Source organism: Carya illinoinensis, chromosome 5 (genome assembly GCF_018687715.1).
Source record: "Carya illinoinensis cultivar Pawnee chromosome 5, C.illinoinensisPawnee_v1, whole genome shotgun sequence".
In the NCBI taxonomy this organism is placed as follows: domain Eukaryota; kingdom Viridiplantae; phylum Streptophyta; class Magnoliopsida; order Fagales; family Juglandaceae; genus Carya; species Carya illinoinensis.
The window spans coordinates 10,438,204-10,459,719 of NC_056756.1; the positions used below are offsets into that span (position 1 = coordinate 10,438,204).

The window sequence follows — 21,516 nt, forward strand, 5'->3', positions numbered from 1 at the left end:
GAAATCACATAATATGATCCCAAAAATTACACCGGTCTCTTCTAAAGATGAGGAACATCTCCCAAAGGCCCAAGTCCTTCCCGGCCAACCAACGAGAGCGCCTATAACTTCTATCTGATATCCCATACTTCAAACTCATAACCTATATTTTGAATAACATCTAATCTTGCAATAACTAAATCACTATAAACTACCATTGACTTCACCTAAACATAATCGAAACGCTCTTGGTAACACACCCACTTACTTGTACTCTCAAAAACTCTAGTTTTAGCACAACTAATTCCTTCAATAGCACTTCACAAAAAAAACATTTCAAGACAGGCCATACTGTTTAAATTTTCAATCCATCAAAAACTATTAAACAACATTCAAGGATCCTACTGCTTTATTACTTCATACATATGATCACGCTACCCACCTTTGACGCATAAGTTTCAACTTCCAACATTCATCACTTCATACACCCATGTGGTGATTTAACGATCTCTTTCCAAGTTAAATAACCATATCCCCAATTCTCCCAACTGGATACTTGATCTCCAAAGAAAAGTATAGCCTCACCACTTCAAATTCTTATGACTTCAAGTCGCAATTAATTCTTGAAGATAGTCTCAACAATTAATGCCAACCATCACTCCAATCTATTCACCACTATCACGTCTCGATCTCATACGTCCTTAGCCGAACCCAAAAGTCATTCCAACACACAAATAGCCCATTACTACTATTTCCATCATCTCGACTTATATCCGCAAATCAACATGAATCATTCCTATATTTGCTTAACTTATACCCTTAACATCAGCAAATAGCTATCGCTTAAAGCTTTACACTGAAAATGACCTTAAACCTACTAATAATCCGTTCCTAAAAGTCTCCCGAACATGAGGTCTCAACTTCAGTCGAATTCAATACCAACAATTAAACTATTGTTTCCAAAACCTCGATGGATCTATTTCTTCCGAACCGATAAAAATCATTTCCTAAAATCTATTACTACAACCTCGAGTTAACAATAATTATTTTCTAAACTAGTTCGATATCTTCAATCCTCAAAGAAATACATGAACTAGATCATTACTTCCAATCCTCAAAGGAATCTACTCTAGAAAAATTTTCATATCAATAACTCAACTCGAAACAACTCCATTTTAATGGTTACAACTAATCACTCACTAGAGTAGATCAGGCTACAGCACTAAGTCTGTAAAACTAAGAACTCAATTCTTATTATCAACCAGTCCTTCAACTCTACCATTCTAAAACCTTAAATCAAATAAGAATCAACTTCCGAAACTTGTAAAATCAAAGAACTTACATCCCTTAAAAGAACAATCAACTCTCAAATCTTTCAAATTCTAAAACATTAATAGATAATAAACCATTTTCTGAAATTCTCAAGATTGGTGATTTTAATCCAAATCGTTCACCTTAAAAGCTTGTAAAATCTAAAGCCCCAATTGCCACCAAATTACTCATCCAAATCACGAAATCTAAAACTCGAAATTTAATTATTTCCCCCCCAAAACTTGTCGAACCTAACACCTTAATTACCATAAACTTACATTCCTAAAATCTATAAGGCCCCAAACTTTAAAACTTGTCGAAACTTCATAAAATCTATCCTTGAAATTTGTTGAACTTACAAACTACTACGCTATAGACCATTTCATAAACTCCACGGAACCAAAGGACTCAATTATTCTACTTCCCTAAAAGATCACCCAGATCATGCCATTCTCTTTAAGCCTCGATAACATATATATAAAACAAAACAAAACCACACAAGGCATTCATCACGAATGATTAGATTAGACTCATACCTGCCATGACTCCAGCATTCTGAGTCGCTGGTGTCTCATCATCCACATCTCCGGATGTGACAGCATATACCCGGGCTTGCACTGCTTGTCTCGGGTTGGTTCTTCCACCGTGTCTACCTCCACGGCTTCCTTGAACTCTGACGGGGCAATCCCGAGCAATATGTCCCACTTGACCGCACCGGTAACACTGGGGTCCACTACTCATCCGACACTCGCCCTCATGAGCTCTATTACAAGCTCCACAAATAGGCACCCGTCCTCCCATACGAACACCCGAGGACGTTTGAGGTCGAGTTCCGTACCGCTGAACAAATTTCTGGGGCGAACCCGAGCTGCTTCCTTCACCAGAAAAACTCTGCCTCTTATGCCCTGGAGGGGAGCCCACACTCAGATTATTTTCCCGCTCCACCAGGGTGGCCACACCCACTAATTCCTGAAAAGTGGATATCCGATGGCTGACCACCATACGGCGTATGTCATGGCGTAGCCCCTCCTGGAAACGATCTGCTCGCATCTCCTCAGTGGCGACAAGGTGAGGAGCAAACCGCTCAAGTTCTATGAACCTCCGGGCGTACAGCTCCACTGTCGCGCCCCCTTGGACCAAATTGGAGAACTCTCTTGCCTTTTGCTTCCTTACCGATGCGGGAAAGAAGCGGTCATTGAACTCCTTCTTGAAACGCTGCCAGGTCACCGCAGCGAAAGATCCCAATTCCGATTCCAGCATCACCCTCTTGGTATCCCACCAATCAGAAGCGGTACCTTGCAAGAGATAGCTGGCGTAGAGTACTTGCTGTGCCTCAGTGCATCCACACACCTCAAAGGTTCTCTCCAGATCTTTGATCCATTTTCCAGCCTGAAGTGGATCCTCATTTCCAGTGAAGTGTGGAGTCCTATGCGCCAGGAAGCGCTCATAGGTGCATCCGGCTTGCACCATGCTACTGGACCCTCCTTTAAGAAAACAAATAAAACCATCATAAAACCAAAAACCAAAACCAACACCATACAACAAGAAACAAAAGAAACCAGCATGCAAAAACATAACCAAATAAACAAAAACAGCAAACAAGTTCAAACAAATAAAACAAATCAAATAGCAACTTTACTTAACATAAATTTTAAAACACAACTTTAAAAACATTCTGGTACTCCCTACGGGACATGTGGTTTTACCCAGAGCCAAACCGCTCTGATACCACCTGTGAAGCCCCCAAATCCCCACGCCCGAACACGGGGAAATTGAGACGTCCGGATGGTGACAACCCGGGTCACCATCCCATCGACGGGTGCCGAGTGTGTGCAAGGCAACAGATGTGTACAGAGAAACACGCAGCGGATAACGAAAGTCATAACTAAGTACCAGAATTTTTCTTAACGTAATACAAGCGGTTTAAAACGTACATAGATTAAATGTTACAAAACACAAATACAGATTTAAACAAATATAAAACCTATCATAAGCAACCCGGCGGAGCCGCATCCTCGGGCTCAGCCTCCTCCTCCTCATCCTCATCTCCTGCACCAAAAGCTACGGAACCAAAAATGGTACCGCAGGTAAGCAAAACCCAAACACTACCAGATAAAAACACATAGAACTCAAACAATACGCATGATACATGCCCAATGCACCAAGCCCAGAAAACATAATTTTTTTTTCCACACACGCCAAAAACCCATTTGGCCCAAAAACACAACCTTTCCGAAAAACACGCCAAAAGTCACATTTGGCCCAATATCTCGCCAAAAGTCCCATTTGGCCTCTCAAACCATTATTCAATTTTAACCATATGGACCATGACCTCCCCTAGGGATCATCCGCACACCCTGGCTCCAGTGCCACACCGCAGAGTCCCACCACGCATGTGACACCTAACGAGCGATGCCCAGTTCCACGGCCCGCGTGTTCGTAGCCAAGCATCCTCTAGCCCTCGCCAGCGAAGGGCCACGGAGTCGGTGAGTAGAGCGATGCCCGGTTCCACGCCTGGCGCGTTCGTAGCCAAGCATCCCCTAGCCCCGCTCCCGTCGTCTAGCGACAACTCAGGGGACGTCACTCAGTTTATTCCGCTCCCGAGTGACCAGAGGAGCTCCACCGGGATAATACCCCATCCCGGCTTGAGGTCGTGATACACACGCACCCGTAAAACCACTCACGCCAATACACAGGCTTTTCACACACTGCCACAAACACACGTGCATGCACCATGCAATGCCATAACAATGCATAATAAATAATCAAACCACATAAAACAATTAAACAGGCAACTCCGTCCTCCATCCATCCGACCCCCGAACTCCTCGGACTCAGTCCGGAATCAACCAACCAGCAGATTAATTAATTGAAAGAGCAATATATATTTAAATCTGAAAGTAGGGTTTGGAAAATACTTACTGCGCTATATGGCAATTTTAGAAAACAAGCGGCGTTGCAAACGGCGGCGAAAAAGCAACGTCACAGTGAAAATTCACTGTGGCCGTGGGTTGTGAAAAACCCACTTTTGAACGGGGACAAACTAGAGCTTGAGATTGATAGGGAATGGTCTAGGGATGGTTGTGAAGCTATAGGAAGTGATGAACGGCCGTGGGTGGCGGCGGAATGGCCGGAAATGGCCGGATTACCCAAAACGGAAACTAAGCTCGTAGGAGCTGTTCCGGTGGTCGTTGGAGGCCGGAAATGGGTGGGTTAGGACGGCAAGGGACCGGTGATGAAGTGGTGAAGAAATGGTGGCCGGAGGTGGAGCGACGGCGGCGGATCGGAGCCAAAACCGTGCGGCTTTGTTGAGCTTTTTCCGGCCAAATGGCCGGCCGGTTGGGGGTGAGCTTGGGTGGGGTGGTGCACCGGAGGGAGAGGAAGAGAATGGGACCGGTGGGAGGCCGAACGGTGGCCAGACGGCGGCGGTCTGAGCTGAAGAAGGGGACGCCGGCGTGAGGGAGAGGGAGAGGAGAGAGAGAGCACGGGGGGGTCCGAACGCGGGGAGAAGAAAGAAAGAAAAAAGAAAAAAAAGAAAAGGAAGAAAAAGAAAAAGAAAGGAAAAAGAAAAAAAGGGAAAAAGAAAAAAGGAAAAAGAGAAAAAGGAAAATGATGTGAAAAGAGATGAGGTCTAATCCTCACTCCGGGAAAACGAAACAAACCGCCGAAAAAGATTAAAACCACACAACAACTAAAAGAAATAAAACACAACCTCAAATAAATTAAATTAAATTAAAAATCAATTTAAAACACAATAATTTAATATAAATAAACCAATATATTAATTAAATTAAAAACAACCCTTAAGTGAAAATACACGCAAAAGCGGGTCATCACAACTAACATTGCAGTTTCATTTAGTGAAAGTCCATTTAGCAGTCGACTTCCACTCTTTTGTGGAAACAATTACTCATTTTCAAAAATTAGAATAAGAATATTCATTTAGATTCAAGGTCGAAAAATCTGAAAATGCATTGTAAATGGACCTTATATTCCAACAAAAATGGTTGATGGAACAAAGGTCAAAAAGGAAGAAGAAGAGTTTGATCGTGAAGACGATAGACTTTATACTTTGAATTTAACTACTATAAATTTATTATTTAATACTCTTAATGAAAATGAATTTAATAGAATAATGATTTGCACTACGGCAAAAAAAATTTGGGATAACTTGAAAGTTACTTATGAAAGAATTTCGCAAGTCAAGGAATAAAAAATTTATATTCTTACTCATGAATATGAAATGTTTAAGAGGAATGATGATGAATCTATTTCTAGTATGCACACTTGTTTTACTAACATCATAAACAGTTTGACAGCTTTTGGCAAAATTTATTTCAAAGTGGAGATAGTAAAAAAAATTCTCAATTCTCTACCAAAACGCTGGGAATCAAAAGTGACAGCGATTCTTGAAGCTAGAGACATCAAGAAACTCGAAGTGAATGAACTCATCAGGTCATTTATTACCCATGAGTACACATTGAAAATAGGAGAAGAAGAAAAAAAGTCAAATAAGAGCTTGGCACTTAAAGCAGTTCCTCATGAAAGTGAAAGTGATAAAGGTAAGGAAAATGACGATAAAGATGAATAATTTACATTGATAATAAGAAGAATTCAGAGGTTTTTAAAGAAAAATTAAACTCCTCCAATAAAATCATTCAAAAAGTTTTTCAAAAAAAATTCAGGTAAAAATAATATTTTAATTATTATAAATGCAATAAGTCTGGTCATATCAAACGAGATTGTCCTTTGCTAAAAAAAAATCGAAATAAGGGCAAAAAAGTAATGAAAGTTACATGAGATGATGATTCAAGTAGCTCAGATAGTAAAGCAAGCAATGAAAAATCAACAAATTTTTATCTTATGGCTAAAGATGACATTGAGGTAACAAATTTTGATAATATTGAAGATCCTTCATATGAATAATTGCAAAATATTTTAGAATATGTATATAAGAAACTTGAAAAATTGGGTATCAAGTATACTGTTTTGAAAAAGAAAAATTCTTCTTTAACAAACGAAATTGATATTTTAAGAAAGAAAGCATCGTTTTGAAAGTTACAAATCTTGAGTTAAAGAAGAAGAAAACTGATTTAGAAAATATTGTTGAAAACTTTACGAGTGGAAAAAAAAATTTTGAAAAACTTTTTGGTAATAAAAAATGTGTTTTTGACAAGGCAGACTTAAGATATATGATAAAACAAAAATACAAATCTTATAAAAGCTTTTTTGATAATCCTTCTACATCAATATCCAATATTCAAAATTCTTTTCATAAAAATAATTTTGTCAAAAAAATATATTATTATAATCACTCAAGTTCTTTATATATGTCACATGCTATTTACAATTTTTGTAATTGAAATGATCATAATTATCGTGCTTGTCCTATTAGAGGAAAGCATACAATGGCTATTAGGGTCATATGAGTATCTAAAAATCTTGTTTCTTCTAATGCTAATAAATAAATAATAAAAAAAACTTGGGTACAAGAAAAATTATTTTAATTTATTTTATAGGTATGCATGAAGTCCTCCACAAACAAAAACAAATGATTTTTAAATGGTGGATGTTCAACACACATGACAGGAGACATGACTAAGTACTTTGATCTTTGATTTAAAAAAGAATGACACGTGACATTTGGAGACAACTCGAAAGGAAAAATCGTGAGAATAGGTAAAATTGGCAATAAATCTTATTTTATAATTGAAGATGTTCTACTTGTTGAAAGTCTAAAACATAATCTTTTGAGTATAAGTCAATTATGTGATAAAAGATTTATAGTTACTTTCAAAATGGATAAATGCATTATTTTGAATGATCATGATTGTAATATTTATTTTATTACTTTTAGAAGTAGCAATATTTATACAATCGATTTTGAAAAAATTATCTCACAAGATGCTATTTATTTTTTAACTCAAAATGAAACTAGTTGGTTATGACATAGAAAATTATGTTATGCCAACATGAAACTTATTTCCAAACTTTCAAAAAATAATATTGTGAGAGGTTTACCAAAAAAAATTTTCTTAAAGACAAAATTTGTGATGCATGCCAATTTGGTAAACAAACAAAAACTTATTTTAAAACCAAGAAACATATTTTCACTACTAGACCATTGTAACTGATATACATGGATGTTTTTGGACTAAATAGAGTTACAAGTTTAGGAGGAAAATATTATTCTTTTATTATTGTTGATGATTTCTCTAAATATACTTGAGTAATTTTTCTTGCTTATAAGGATGATGCACATAATGTCTTTACCAAGTTATGTAAAAGAATTCAAAATGAAAATGGGTATACTATTTCAAGTATCCGAAATGATAAGAGAAAATCGTTTGTTAATAAAAATATTAAAACATTTTGTGATGAAAATGTTCAACATGTGTATAAATATTTTGAAAATTAAATTTAAAAATTATGAAAGATGATTGATTGTCATGTTTTACATGTGCATTATATGATTAAAGGTTTAAACTTTGAAAATATTAAAGATGGTTAATTGTCATCTTTCACATATGCATATTTTATTTGAATATTGTTAACAGTGATTGATGCTTTTTTTTACTTATGCAAAAGGTAGATATTTTTGTTTGAAAATTTTGAGATGTAAAGTGTGCTCCTTTTGTCATATGTAAAAAGTAAAAAATTCGGATTTGAAAATTTTGAAAAGTAAAGTGTGCTTCTTTTGTCGTATGCAAAAAGTAAAAAAATTAGGTTTCAAATATTTGAAAAGTAAAGTGTGCTCATTTTGTCATATACCAAAAGTAAAAGATTAGGTTTGAAGTTTTTGAAAAATGAATGATGTTGTATTTGACAATTGAAAAAGAATAACCTTTTATTTGAATTTTTTGAAAAAGTGAATGATGTTGTTTTTGACATGTGAATCTTTTTAAATTTGAATATGAAGTTTCATATGCCTATAAATAGATCATTTGAGAGCTTCACATTAACAACACTAAGAGCATATAACATTTATTCAAAACTTTCATTATCTATTCTCTAAGTATTAAGCATTAATCCTTATTCATTTTGAGAAAAATATAGTTTGTACTGTATTGTTCTTATTTCACTTAGTGAAGAGTGTTTTCTGATAACCTACTCACTATCAGTTTTTGTATCAGTAAAATGGTGTGTATAATCCTTGTGCGTGTAGAAAGTGTTCTACACAGGGAATAGTTGAATCACCACGTGTAAGGTGATTGTAAGTGTAGAGGGTGTCCTACACAGATCTTTTGTAGCGGTGTTATTCAAATGTGTAATAGGTTTATATCTCCACCTGAACGAGACTGAATAGTGAATTTGGGGATACTCAATGGAAAACTTGAGGCGAGGACGTAGGTAGTGGGGTTGAACCTTGTTAACATGCTGAGTTTGCTTCTCTCTTATCCTTACTCTTTATATTTATTGTTATTTCATATTTTGTTTATATTTTATATTGTATATTTGATTTATAATTGTTATTTTTTAAATACAACTCAATTCACCATTCTCTTATGTTAGTCATTTGGACAACATAGTGGATAAGATTCAGCTAAACTCATGCATCCAAATGGACTAGAAAATGCTCCATCGACCTCGTGGGGTATAAATTACATACTAGAGTCTCTGTCTTGTGATGACTTAAATTATGAATAATGTTAGTATGACTATTCATTTTGACTGTTCATGTATTTTATTCTTTTATTTACTGATTAAGAAAGTGACTATTAGTGTATTGATATTTTTTATTTTAAAAATATTTAAAGATGTTAAAATAATATAAAAGTAAAAAATTAGAGCATCTTCATTGGCTTAGCCAGAGTTTAAAGATGACTAAAATTTGATTAATATGTGTCAAAAAAACCTACATTGGATTGGACATTGCTAAAAGAATTTAGACGTTAGCTACAATCATTTACAAAATATGGAAGACTAAAGTATCTTCAAAAAATATTAAAATAATACTCTCTCTCTTCAAAATGTGATAAAAATAATATTTTAACAAACATTAAAATTTAAAATAATACTTTCTCACTTCAACAAATATAATTATTATCAACATTTATTTGGTAGAACTATAAAATGTGATAAAAATAAATTAAATAAAAAATTATTAAATTAATAATATTTTATTATTGTATAGAGAGTAAATGAATAATCTAATATACAAATTAAATTTAAATAAAATAGACAAATGTAAATTTATAAAATATTAGCTAAAATTTAAAAATACATTTAATAAATCTGAGAATGCTCGCACCCTAGCAGTATTCCTAAATTACTCTATCCCCTTAAATAAAATAAATTTATTAAAAAAATAAAAACCCCTCTATCCAATGGGTCGGTGATTACCAATTTTGAAAGAGTTTTGCTTTATATAAGTACAGTTGCATACTAATCTGTATATTAATACTGATTTATTTATATTTAAAATTTAAATTAACATTATTTTTAATAAAATTTATTTTTTAACTAATCACATTATATTAATATACAGATTAGTACATAATTATTCTTGCAACTATATTTTTTCATTTGGAAGTTTACAAAGATGACTCTTTATAGTACGAAAAGGGAGCCCATAATGGGCCGGTGACTGGGCCAGTGGTAGGATTGAAATACTGTAATGAAAATGGAGGCACTTTTGTCCTTAGGAAATTAAAATGACATCGACCATTTTTATTTTATTTTTATTTCAAAACCTTCCGATCTCCTCTCTGCCCTCTCTATCTGTTCTTTCTTTTTCCAGTATTTTTTTTTTCTCCGAATCAAAAAAGAAAAGAAAACATGGAAACAGAGGCCGAAGCAATAATTTGAAAGATTTAGGGCTTCGAATTTTGCTCTGATTTTGGTTCGACATTGTCCGGCTTGCTTTCCCACGTCTAGCATTTCTCATGCATATGCTCTCCGCTCTGCCTTCGATACCATGTTCTGATCTGCGAGACTCGGACTCAATCGGCCGTGCTGTTTAATCCACCCAGATGGCGTCGGCGCAGAACCAAGGGCCGAATGTGGATCTCTTTGATGCATATTTTCTTCGAGCCGATTTAGACCGCGATGGACGAATCAGCGGCTCTGAAGCCGTGGGCTTCTTCCAAGGCTCCGGTTTGCCTAAGCAGGTTCTTGCGCAGGTAACTCTCTCTCTACATCTCTGTGTATGGGTATATTTATACACACACATATATTCGCATGTGCCTTTTTGTGTAATTCAATCATATTTTCTGTGCTCTGGATCGAATTGATTAGTAATTTCAGTCTATGAGTGGTTTGAGCTGTTGATGTTTGCTTAGAATTGCATAATTCTCTTATTGATTGCTGGTTTTTCGATAAGTTCTGGAATTCGTGTGATGTTTTCGGTATAAAATAGATTTTTAGCACGCCTACGTTGTATTTTACCATTACTCCATTTGGTTGCATTTTCCAGTGAACTTTGTTGAACCAAGCTTTTGAAGAAGATTGTAGTAGCAAGGGGGTCAAGAAATGCTTACATCGGTCTTTGAGAATTTTATTTGGTAATAAGATGCTGTAGTGCAGACTACAACACAAGTTGTAAATCACAATACAGATGAACAATTTGAACTGTAATCATCTGGAAGATGGTTGGTTCAGTATGATGCTATCATTAAAGTTTTGAGTATATCCCTGGGATGAAGCTGGGCAGTAGGGGTGGGGAAGTATTAAATTAGTGGAGTATATATGCTCCTGGGGCAAAGCAGGTTTCTTACGTTGGGGTTCTAAAATTTGGAGGCCTATTTGGAATTAGAGTTCTAAAGGAGCCATGTATTGGGGGTTGGAGAGCGTAAGCGAGGGTGTGTACATGTACAAGTAAAAAAGGATGAGGTTCTAACATTTCATTAGGTACTTTTGGGATAGAGCATAATGACATCCTTGGAATTGTGTTGCCCTTACTCCTACCAATGTAGTCCTTTTTTTCTTCAATTTTTAACTTTTTGTCTCTTTGGAAAGTTCTCGTGGAGGGCAACTTGCTTGAGGCGTATTGCTAGATACAGTTCTAGGGTGTGCAAGCCCCACATGCTCCCTTTGGAAAATAGTGGGGCTAACAAAGTGACCGGCTCCGTTTGGCCCAGGGATGGGGCATACATACCATAAGGCTGCGCACTCCCTTTGAAAAATAGTGGGACAAATCTGGGACTCACATGAAAAAACCTACTTTGTTATGGTGGGCCCCAACTTTTTTTTAAAGGGAGCGTGTGGGGCTTGCACACCCTACGATTGCACAAATCATTTCCCATTACCTTATTTATTAGAGATGTTGGGTGTTCCATTTTATTTTTTTCTATTTTTTGCTTTTATTTAGGAACTTCCTCAGTTAATCAGATGGGTCTTAAAGAGTTGGCATTGGAAATTTTGGAGATAGAAAAGTATGATAGCTTGGAGTAGTATGCCATGGGACTTGGAGTAGTATGCCATGGGATAGAATAACCCAAGCATACCATTATGGCAAGTCTTCTTTTTTGAGGAGTGCTTGCCAACTCTTTAGAGCTGGTTGGTTTTGTAACTTCTTGTGTACATCAGTTTTATATCTTTGGCACAATATGAGGAAAAGATGTATGGACAGACTGAACTAGAGATAGTATCTGATTTAATCAGCTTTCATTTATATTGATATCTTATTTTTATCTGCAGGTATGGGCAATTGCCAACCAGAGCCAGAGTGGTTTCCTTGGTCGGGCAGAGTTCTATAATGCCCTTAAACTTGTAACTGTGGCACAAAGTAAGCGAGACCTAACCCCCGAAATAGTGAAGGCAGCATTATATGGCCCAGCTTCAGCTAAAATACCTGCACCACAGATCAATTTGACTGCCACTGCTGCACCTCGGCTCAATTCCGCTGTAGCAGCTCCTAGCCCTCAGGTTGGTGCTGTTCCTCCATTGTCCTCCCCCAATGTTGTGATCAGAGGACCACAAGTACCTTCAAACGTGGTTATGAACCAGCAGCATTTTCCTTCACAAGGAAGTCAGTTGTCGAGGCCTCCACAAGTATTACCTAGTGGAGGTGCCATGACTGGACCCCGCCCTCCGAACTCAAGCAGCTCAAGTGACTGGGTAGGTGGAACGACAGGTGCAGCTTCACTAGGAGTAGCCTCACAAGTCTCAGCTAGCGGGATAGGTCCCTCAACAACTCGTGCTGAATTTGGGCTGGCAGCATCTGGATCAACTGCTGCATTACCACCTAGACCACTGGCAACATCTGGAATGAAGCCATCGGGAACACCAGCTAAGGACTCTAAAGGACTGAATATATCTGGAAATGGATTTGCTTCTGACTCTATTTTCGGAGGTGATGTCTTTTCTGCTACCCCATCTCACTCAAAGCAAGATTCTTCTGCACATACAACTTCTGCAGGCAATTTGCAGGTCCCATCAACTGTCGTTCCAGCATCTGCTGGTACCCAGCCTTCTGTTAGGCCAAATGCCTTTGATTCTTTGCAGGTTTCACTCACAATGCAACCTGTTGGTGGTCAGCTTCAGCAGGCCCGGTCACATGAGAATCAGAATCAGAAGGTCTCAACACAGACTGCTACTGCATCTAGTTCATCTGGAATATCACTTGGAGCTCAGAGTTCTGCTTCCAGTCAATCCCAGCTGGCATGGCCTAGGATGACTCAGACTGATGTTCAGAAGTATACCAAAGTGTTCATTGAAGTAGACAAAGACAGAGATGGGAGAATCACTGGTGGAGAAGCCCGCAATTTATTTCTGAGTTGGCGACTGCCAAGAGGTAGAACTATTTTTTCACTGTGGACCTTGCTGTTTAAAAAGTAACCTCAGAAATGATGGCACCCACAATATTAGATATTAATTAGATATATCTTTAGCTAATATATAACTGATTAATATCTAATATCACATGTACATGTGTTTCAGATCTACCTGTACAGTAGCAATATTTAATTATAAAGATTAGTTATATGCTATCCCTGTCAGTCCATTGTTGCAAGACTAATGGCATAATCCTTTTGCAGTTTAATTTAAATAATATTTTCCCAGCTGGTAGAAAATGCAATCTCCATGTAATTTGTACTACATGGAGTATAGGGGCAGATTTATCAACTGGATTAAGGCAGTGGATTGTGAATCCACCTTGTGCGGGTTCAATTCCCGTCATTCACCCATAGGTATAAATAACTAATAATTACTAGTAATTTATCTGTGGGTTGTATGCCACTTACTCTTGCAGATATGGTTAATTAAAGGTCTACTGTTTATCATGTACTCATTTAGTCTGAATGCATAATCGATGCAATCAGTCTGAATGGATTACTATTTTGTTGTTTCTCCCTTTTAACTTTCTGAATGGTACAGTCATCAATAGTTTTAGTTTGTCTTCAAGTGCCCAGTTTCCCAGCTGAACAGCACAGATCATCTGTTGCTAGAATTAGGGGAGGTTTGGGGAGTGAGATGAGATGAGAATTTTGTGAATAGTAGTAAGATAGTTTGTGAATAGTAGTGAGATAGTTTGAGTTGAGTATTTTTGGGATTTTGGGAAAGGAGAGAGAAAAAGTTGAGTACAAAATATTATAAAGTTAAAATATTGTAAGAATATAGTTTGATAATATTATTTTAGTTTGGGGATTGAAAAAGTTGGAATTATTTTTTTATTTGAAAGTTTGAAAAAACTATAATGATTAGTTTGAAAAAGTTGTAATGATTAATTTGAAAATTTTGTATTTGAATTATGTTTGGGAATGAGATGAGATGAGATCAGATGAGAATTTTGTGTCTCATCTGAGGCCCGAAACCTGCTCTTAGTGTATGAGGTGGTCAGCTACTGGGTTCCCTGTTGTGTGTTTTACGTGCTTTTGAGTCTGTTTGGTTGTTACACCCGTATATTGCACAACCTCCTTCTTATTAGCATGTTGTTGTATGGCTCACTACCATGACTAATAAAGCTATTGGTGTTGGTCTGTTTGATGTGCAACCTGCTAGTGATGGAGTATCTTATTTGCACTAGTTTCCAAGTTAATTGGATTCCAAATATTGGCATTGGTCTGAGAAATGTGAGGCTCGATATTTTTCAAATTCTATTTTCATAGAGTGCATTTTCTTCAGCTCCTTTGCCAATAGTGAATGTAGTTGCAACAGTGAACTAAGGCTATGCCATGTGTTTTGTCTAATTTATGTTTCATGCAGATAATATCTTTGTGGAAACTTTTAATCTCATGGTCTCATTGTTCTCACCATTATATATTGTTTATATTTGTCAGAGATTTTAAAGCAGGTGTGGGACTTATCCGATCAGGATAATGATAGCATGCTTTCTCTTGAGGAGTTCTGTATTGCTCTTTATTTGATGGAGAGGTATAGGGAAGGACGTCCTCTTCCAGCAGTGCTTCCAAGCAATATTATGTTTTCATCGACCCCTGGTCAATCTGTGACCAACTACACCAACACAACATGGCGACCTCCATCTGGTACTCTTCTGTGCCATGAATCATCCAGATTATATTAACTGGCATTATTTATTGAAAATTAGCCCTTATCTTTATGCCCTATTTTGTTCAAAGGTCCTCAACAACAGCATGGGATTCCTAGTTCTGGCACTCGGAATATAACTGCTGTTGCAGCTAGACCGCCAAGGCCACCAGTTGCAGTCCCCCAGGCTGAAGGGTCAGAGGCCAATCTGCAGAAGTCAAAAGTACCAGTGCTGGAGAAGCAACTTGTAAATCAGCTAAGTAAGGAGGAGCAGAACTCGCTCAATTCAAAGTTCGAAGAAGCGACAGAGGCTGATAAAAAGGCACTTATTCTGTTTCCATTTCTCACATTGCCTGTTTTTTAGACATCTTAACTTTTAAGTTTTTACTGGATTCTTATTATTTTTTAAATCTAGGTGTAAAGCAACAACATTAGGTTTTTAAATTACATTTGGATGAAAGGTGAAGTTAGGCTGCTTGCTTTATTCCTCCTCCCTCTAAATGGATCCACATTAGTGTTAAATTTCTGTTCTTTTCTTCATGAATTATTTTCACTTTGAAGCCCATTCTTCTCTGTAACATCTTTATTTAGCATCCAAGAGTTTAAATTTACCATCTATCTTTTCTAGATTTGTAGACCTTATGTTTTCAAACCAGAGTGCTTTGGGTTTTCCCCATTATGGGGTTATGGTCACTAGCAATTTACCCCATCAACCAAGCGTTTGGTATTGCTCTCACAATATCAGATTAAATAAATAAATAAATAATTATTTATCAAAAAAATATATCAGATTAAATAATTTGATGAAATGGTCTTACAACCATGAATTAACTTTTGGTTTTGCCCTTAATTTCGTATTCTGTTAGTTCATTCTGCCAATTCCAAGGCCTATGTCAAGGTAGCATTAACATTAAACTTCTCTGTTGTGACATTGATTTTCATAATATTACTTGGCTATCAGCCATTTCTTGATGTCTCTAGGGCATGACTAGATATAGACTTGCAAAAGTTTTCCCCCCATTTTCTTCTGGTTGCTTTTCTATATTAATCTAGATGCCATGTTCTTCCCTTTAGGAGTACTGAGCATCCTTTTGACCCGAATCTTTTTGTTCATTATAGGTAGAAGAGCTGGAGAAAGAATTGTTGGAATCTAGACAGAAAATTGAGTTTTATCGTGTTAAAATGCAGGAACTTGTGAGTAATTCATGTTCTTTCTTTCTATTTGAAGATTGTTTCCATTGCATGTGTCAACCTTTTGTTGTTGTTGTTGGAGATCTAATAGTTCCTTCTTGTTAAGGTATGGACTTCTGTGTCAGAAATATTGATTGTGCCAATATGAATAATCACCAGGAGAGCCACTGATCATATTAAACCAGTGAATGGATATGATGTGAGCATATGTGCAAGAAAATTACATTGCAAATGTGGATGGATATGATGTGAGCACTAGATACAGATTAAGGACAAAAAGTGAGGAGCTTCCAAATATGCAGTAAACTAATGTACTGCAGTTTTGACAGTTAAAAAAAACATCTTGATACTAGCAGCAAGGACGTGTATTTGGTGGTATAATCCTCTTCATGTTTTTCAGAAAACAATCTACTTAATGTAATCATCTTGTTTGTAGACCTTTTCCTTTTCCCGGGGAAGCTTCCCAGATTGCAATCTATATTAAGCTGGGCCGACCATGCAAAGACATCACGTTTCTTTGTCTGGGAACTAGACATGTGTTGTACTATTCTCTTTATAGTCTTGCACACTTTATAAGTAATATTGGAAGCAATAATGTTTAATTATTTGGCTATGTCTTCCTTGAATTTCTTTTTCACTTCGGTACTAGGTTCTATACAAGAGCAGATGTGATAATCGCCTTAACGAGATCATAGAAAGGACATCTGCCGATAAACGTGAGGTATCTTTGGATGCAGAGCTTGTGTATATTCTGTCCTTTTTTTTTTTACAACCATGTGCTTAACGAAAACCATCTGTGCTTTAGGTCGAGTCCCTAGCCAAGAAATATGAAGACAAATACAAGCAAGCTGGTGATGTAGCCTCTAAATTAACCCTTGGAGAAGCTACATTTCGTGATTTACAGGTTTGTGTTCTTTTTAAGAATGACCCATAAGGAGCTTTCCATTGGTCATTCACGTATTAGAAGTGTGACATTATACTTATAAAAAAAGTGGCATTTACATTCCTCACAGTTATATTTTATCTTATGCTATTTATTTACAGGAGAAGAAAATGGAGCTATATCAGGCAATTGTCAAGATGGAACAAGATGGCAGTGCTGATGGTGTTCTCCAGGTATGTCTTAACAAATATGGTCCCGTGCCTTTCGAGAAACTTTGAAGTTCATTTTCAACTGAAATTTTCAGGTTCGTGCTGATCATATCCAATCAGACCTTGATGAGCTAGTGAAAGCTCTTAATGGGCGTTGCAAGAAATATGGTTTACGTGCGAAACCAACAACATTAACTGAGCTTCCCTTTGGTATGCTTCTGTCACACTTTCACTATGTTGTATATTTCATTTACCAAATTAGACAGTCGCCAGTCCTCCACTTTCTTAACATTGTTATGTGGCATCCACAAGACATTTTAGCCATATCCTTGGCTTTCATTGTTCGAGGATAAAGGGCAGTCGGCAAAGGCTTTGGACTTTGATAGGATGCTAATATATAACTTCCTGTGTAATTGGACAATGCTTTGCTTCTTTAACATAAGTGAAAAAAAAAAAAAAAAACCTATAAAAAATATATGTATAACTTCAAATGAAAACTTTGATAATGCCAATATAAATAATACAACACATGTGCTTCAAGTTGGAATGAAGTACGACTCATGGCAAATGTGTTTGTTGTGAACTTTCCAACATCTTCAAATTTTCTCTTTGGCTTTTCCCAAACTTCTTCTGAAGCAATGTAAGAATGTAGAATGTGACCTTTTAGGAAGGTTCCTTAAAGTTTGTCAATATTTGTTCCTTTGAGGATCACTAGAACACCACTCCTAAGCGTTGCTCTTGTATATGACCCATGTACTTGGGCCTTTGCCTATTCTTATGATCAATAAAACCTTATTTACGGATCAAAAAAGGTATTTGTTCCTTTGAGGATATGGTTGAATCCTTTTCCAATTGGTAGTAAGAAACCATGATTGTCCTGGTTGATTTGGCTACCACGGAGCTTGTTCCTTCTCATTGCTTCTGTACTCTATTTGTCCTGCTTGTGTTGTACTGCTTTTGCCTTCTGTTTGATTGTGATGACTGAAATTTTTTTGTATACTTTTTTCTTAATTATTTTAAGGCTGGCAACCTGGCATCCAAGAGGGTGCTGCTGACTGGGATCAAGATTGGGATAAGTTTGAAGATGAAGGTATGCAACAATAATTACACAAGCACCAAAGTGGTCTTACTTTGCAACAAAGAGATCTTAGTGTGATATGTGGTTTTCACCTTTTAGCATGTGATGCCTTGGTTTCCAGTCTTGCATTGCATATGATAATACATGAGAGTAGTAATTTCAGTGCATATACAATGATAATTATTGGAAATATTTTGGTACTCTTTCATTTATCAATTATGTAATGTACACTGATTGTGGCTTGTTTCCTGTAAACCAGAGGTGATAATGATTTATCTGTGTTGTGCGTGGTGGTTTTCTGTCCTTAAGAATTTTGATCTGGGGTGTAATATTGATGTTGGCTCATGCATAATCTACAATTTTCAGGGTTCACTTCTGTCAAGGAGCTTACTCTTGATGTCCAAAATGTCATAGCCCCACCAAGGGAGAAATTTAAATCAGCTAGGGATGAAAAAGCCTCCACAATTGAGAGCCCAACTGCTGCTGCTTCACCTAGCAATGATACCAAGTTGGAAAAGCCACAGATTATGAATGAACACGCTGTTGAAAATGGGTCAGAATATAATAAAGGTGAAGATGACTTGGCAAAAAGTACTCCTAACAGCCCTGTAGCAAGGAGTGCTATTGAAAGTCCACCTAGAGAATTTCCAGATTTTAACTTTGACAAGGCAATGGATGCAGATGCTTCACCGCGTGATAACGATTATCAAAGGTATTCTTCTATAGATTTCTGTTAATTTTCTGCGTGGTAAATATTTTCTTGATCGATAGTTTTTGATCCAACACACATGGTTTTTTCATTATTGAAGACATGTTCTTGTTTTTAATTGTCCGTTGAGATTTGTAATTATTTTCTTTTGAAGTTATTGCTTCTTCATTTTATTTATGATGCATTTTACTCAACAATGTATCATACTGTTCTTATTACTAATGGGCCTATCACTGATGAATTTAGAGAGTTAAAAAGAAAAGAAAAGAAAGCTTTCATGCCTGTCTGATATGAGATATTCTTCTTTTTGACATCTGTTTGTTTTTGTGTTGCCTTGTGCTGTTCTCGGTTTTGTATTTTATGAAACTAGTCATCGCAATGCGCAGAAAGACTTACTTTACTATTATATATTAATTGTCTAAAATTTCTGTCGCAAAAAGTCTAAAATGCGAGAGCATTCTTATAATCTCAAGGAAGGACAATTTTCATATCTTAACAAACATCAAAATTAACTGGTGAGAATACAAAGAGTTCAAAGTAGAATAGTTCAGAGGTAATGAAGCCAAAGGGGTAAATAATGTAGTTAATATCAACCAAAAGATATATAGTCTTTTTTTCTTTATTGGAAAAATAAGAATAAAAAGATAGAAGAGTTAAGTGGCGGGGAAAGCCAAAGAGACAAGTAATGGGAAATCAATAACCACTATAAGATGAAAAGTTTTTTTTTTCCCTCTCTATTGAATTAGTAATCATAAATGGTAGGAAATGTTTTTTCTTCAAACCTCTTATTTTTTAGTCTTAGCGTCAAAAAATCTAGTGGGATTATTGTGGTAATAAAGCACATACAATTAAAGGTCTTTTTAGCCTGTGAAAGGTTGTCATAGGTCAATAAAATAAAATGAAAAATAAAGTGAAATGATTAGGTGGCTCAATAAAATATAAAGAGGATGCTTAAGAAATTATATCGGTAATAGATAACATTTCCCAAATGTTTTATGTTCTCTCCTTTGTCCTGAAATGATGGTATCTCTAAGTTATGCATCTCATCATTAATCCTGGTATGCAACATGTTTTATCTTTTTCACACGGTGGCTATAAAAGGCAACGTCTAGAAGTGCATGTGCATGAAGAACATTTACATACCCTGCTCATTTATACATGAATAGAAGATTCGCATATACAATATCCCATGTTCATGGTAAACAGTAGTACTTGATTACCTGACAGTTCATTGATCTGTTGTTTTTAATCCCTCTATGCTAGATTCAAATGTTTTCTCTAGGTTGTCCCCTCCATTTGATGTAATTATTATAAGCTATGTGCATGTAGCTGAGTATGTAATTATTTTGTACAGCGATCATGGGGGTGCTGGGTCTGTGTTTTCTGGTGATAAGAGTTTTGATGAACCAACTTGGGGAACATTTGACACTAATGATGATGTGGACTCAGTGTGGGGCCTTAATCCAGTCAGTACTTCCAAGGTATGCAAATTTATTTTGATAGGCAAATTCTACCCCATGTTTATTTTGAAATTTTGCTCAAATCATGCTAGAAGTACGTCCTGTTAATATTTTTTTAATGAAAATGTTGTATAAATTAAGAAAACTTATGGTGAAGGAAAATAACTGGAAGGGAGGCCAAAGCTTAAGGACATAGGACATGTTCAGAATCTCCAGTGTATACAAAAATGTATTCCTTAAAAAAAATTCATAAGTTGATGTAACATTACCAAAACTACATCCTCTATTTGAGAAATTATGTAGATGGCCTGCAGAGCTTTTATTCTATAGCTTATGGTGTCTCTTTGAAATTTATGTTTGGTCATTACTATGCTGTGCTCCCTGTCAACATGCAATGTGAAAATGCCTTGTCTAACATGAATAAACTGAATAGGGGACGGATCAAGAAAGAAATGGAGAGAACTATTTCTTTGGATCTGGGGAGTTTGGTCTAAACCCTATCAGAACGGAGTCACCACAGGCAGGAGGAGGCTTTTTCCAGAAGAAGAGTGCATTTAGTTTTGATGATTCAGTTCCTAGCACACCACTCTTCAGTTCAGGCAATTCACCGCATTACCATGAGGCATCAGGACCCACTTTTGACAGCTTCTCAAGATTTGATTCTTTCAGCTCACACGACACTGGATTTTTAGCCCCACGGGAAACACTAGCACGCTTTGATTCAGTTCGCAGCAGTAGAGACTATGATCAGGGTCATGGATTCCCATCGTTTGACGACTCGGACCCTTTTGGATCCGAGCCATTTAGAACGTCATTGGAGAGTCAAACTCCTAAGAGAACCTTAGATAATTGGAGTGCGTTTTAGCTGGTTGGTGATGCACCTTATCCGTGTGGTTTACTATCTTCTTCTGAGTGCTGTTTGTTCACAATACTATCTTTGGAGTGGTTTGTCTTAGTATGCTGTACTTTGCAACCACCAATTGCTTGTAATATAGGTTTTTTTTTTCGTATTTCTCCTTGTGCATCCCCACCCACCACGTCTTTTTTTTTTTTTTTTTTTCTTTTTTTTTTCTTTTTATACTTTCAAATTAATTTTTTTCCCCTTTTATTTTTCTTAGCTTGTTTGTTAGGGCAGTCTCAAGCCCTGTTGAAAGGAATATACACAGAATTTTCTTATAACACAGATGAGTATGTTATCTTGCCATAAAGGCGGTGTGATCTGTATTGTATGCAATCTGTCAATCTTGAATAAAATATTTGGTTGTTAA

General features: G+C 36.5%; 1 protein-coding gene across 1 annotated transcript; it reads left to right on the forward strand.

The window, feature by feature from the left end:
- Positions 1-9,977: 9,977 nt before the first annotated feature.
- On the forward strand, positions 9,978-21,516 carry LOC122309966 (actin cytoskeleton-regulatory complex protein PAN1-like). The gene is made up of 13 exons (XM_043123797.1): positions 9,978-10,412; positions 11,929-13,024; positions 14,511-14,717; positions 14,811-15,040; positions 15,838-15,912; positions 16,559-16,630; positions 16,715-16,813; positions 16,954-17,025; positions 17,097-17,211; positions 18,023-18,091; positions 18,446-18,791; positions 20,143-20,269; positions 20,682-21,516. The coding sequence occupies exons 1-13, from the start codon at positions 10,263-10,265 to the stop codon at positions 21,111-21,113; spliced, it is 3,090 nt and encodes a 1,029-aa protein (XP_042979731.1). The 5' UTR covers positions 9,978-10,262; the 3' UTR covers positions 21,114-21,516.

Excerpts from the sequence above, each read along its gene's own strand:
- LOC122309966 (XM_043123797.1), top strand. The coding sequence starts at position 10,263 with ATGGCGTCGGCGCAGAACCAAGGGCCGAATGTGGATCTCTTTGATGCA. Across the intron at positions 10,413-11,928 it reads CTAAGCAGGTTCTTGCGCAG|GTATGGGCAATTGCCAACCA; the intron begins GTAACTCTCTCT and ends TTTTATCTGCAG. Across the intron at positions 13,025-14,510 it reads GAGTTGGCGACTGCCAAGAG|AGATTTTAAAGCAGGTGTGG; the intron begins GTAGAACTATTT and ends TATATTTGTCAG.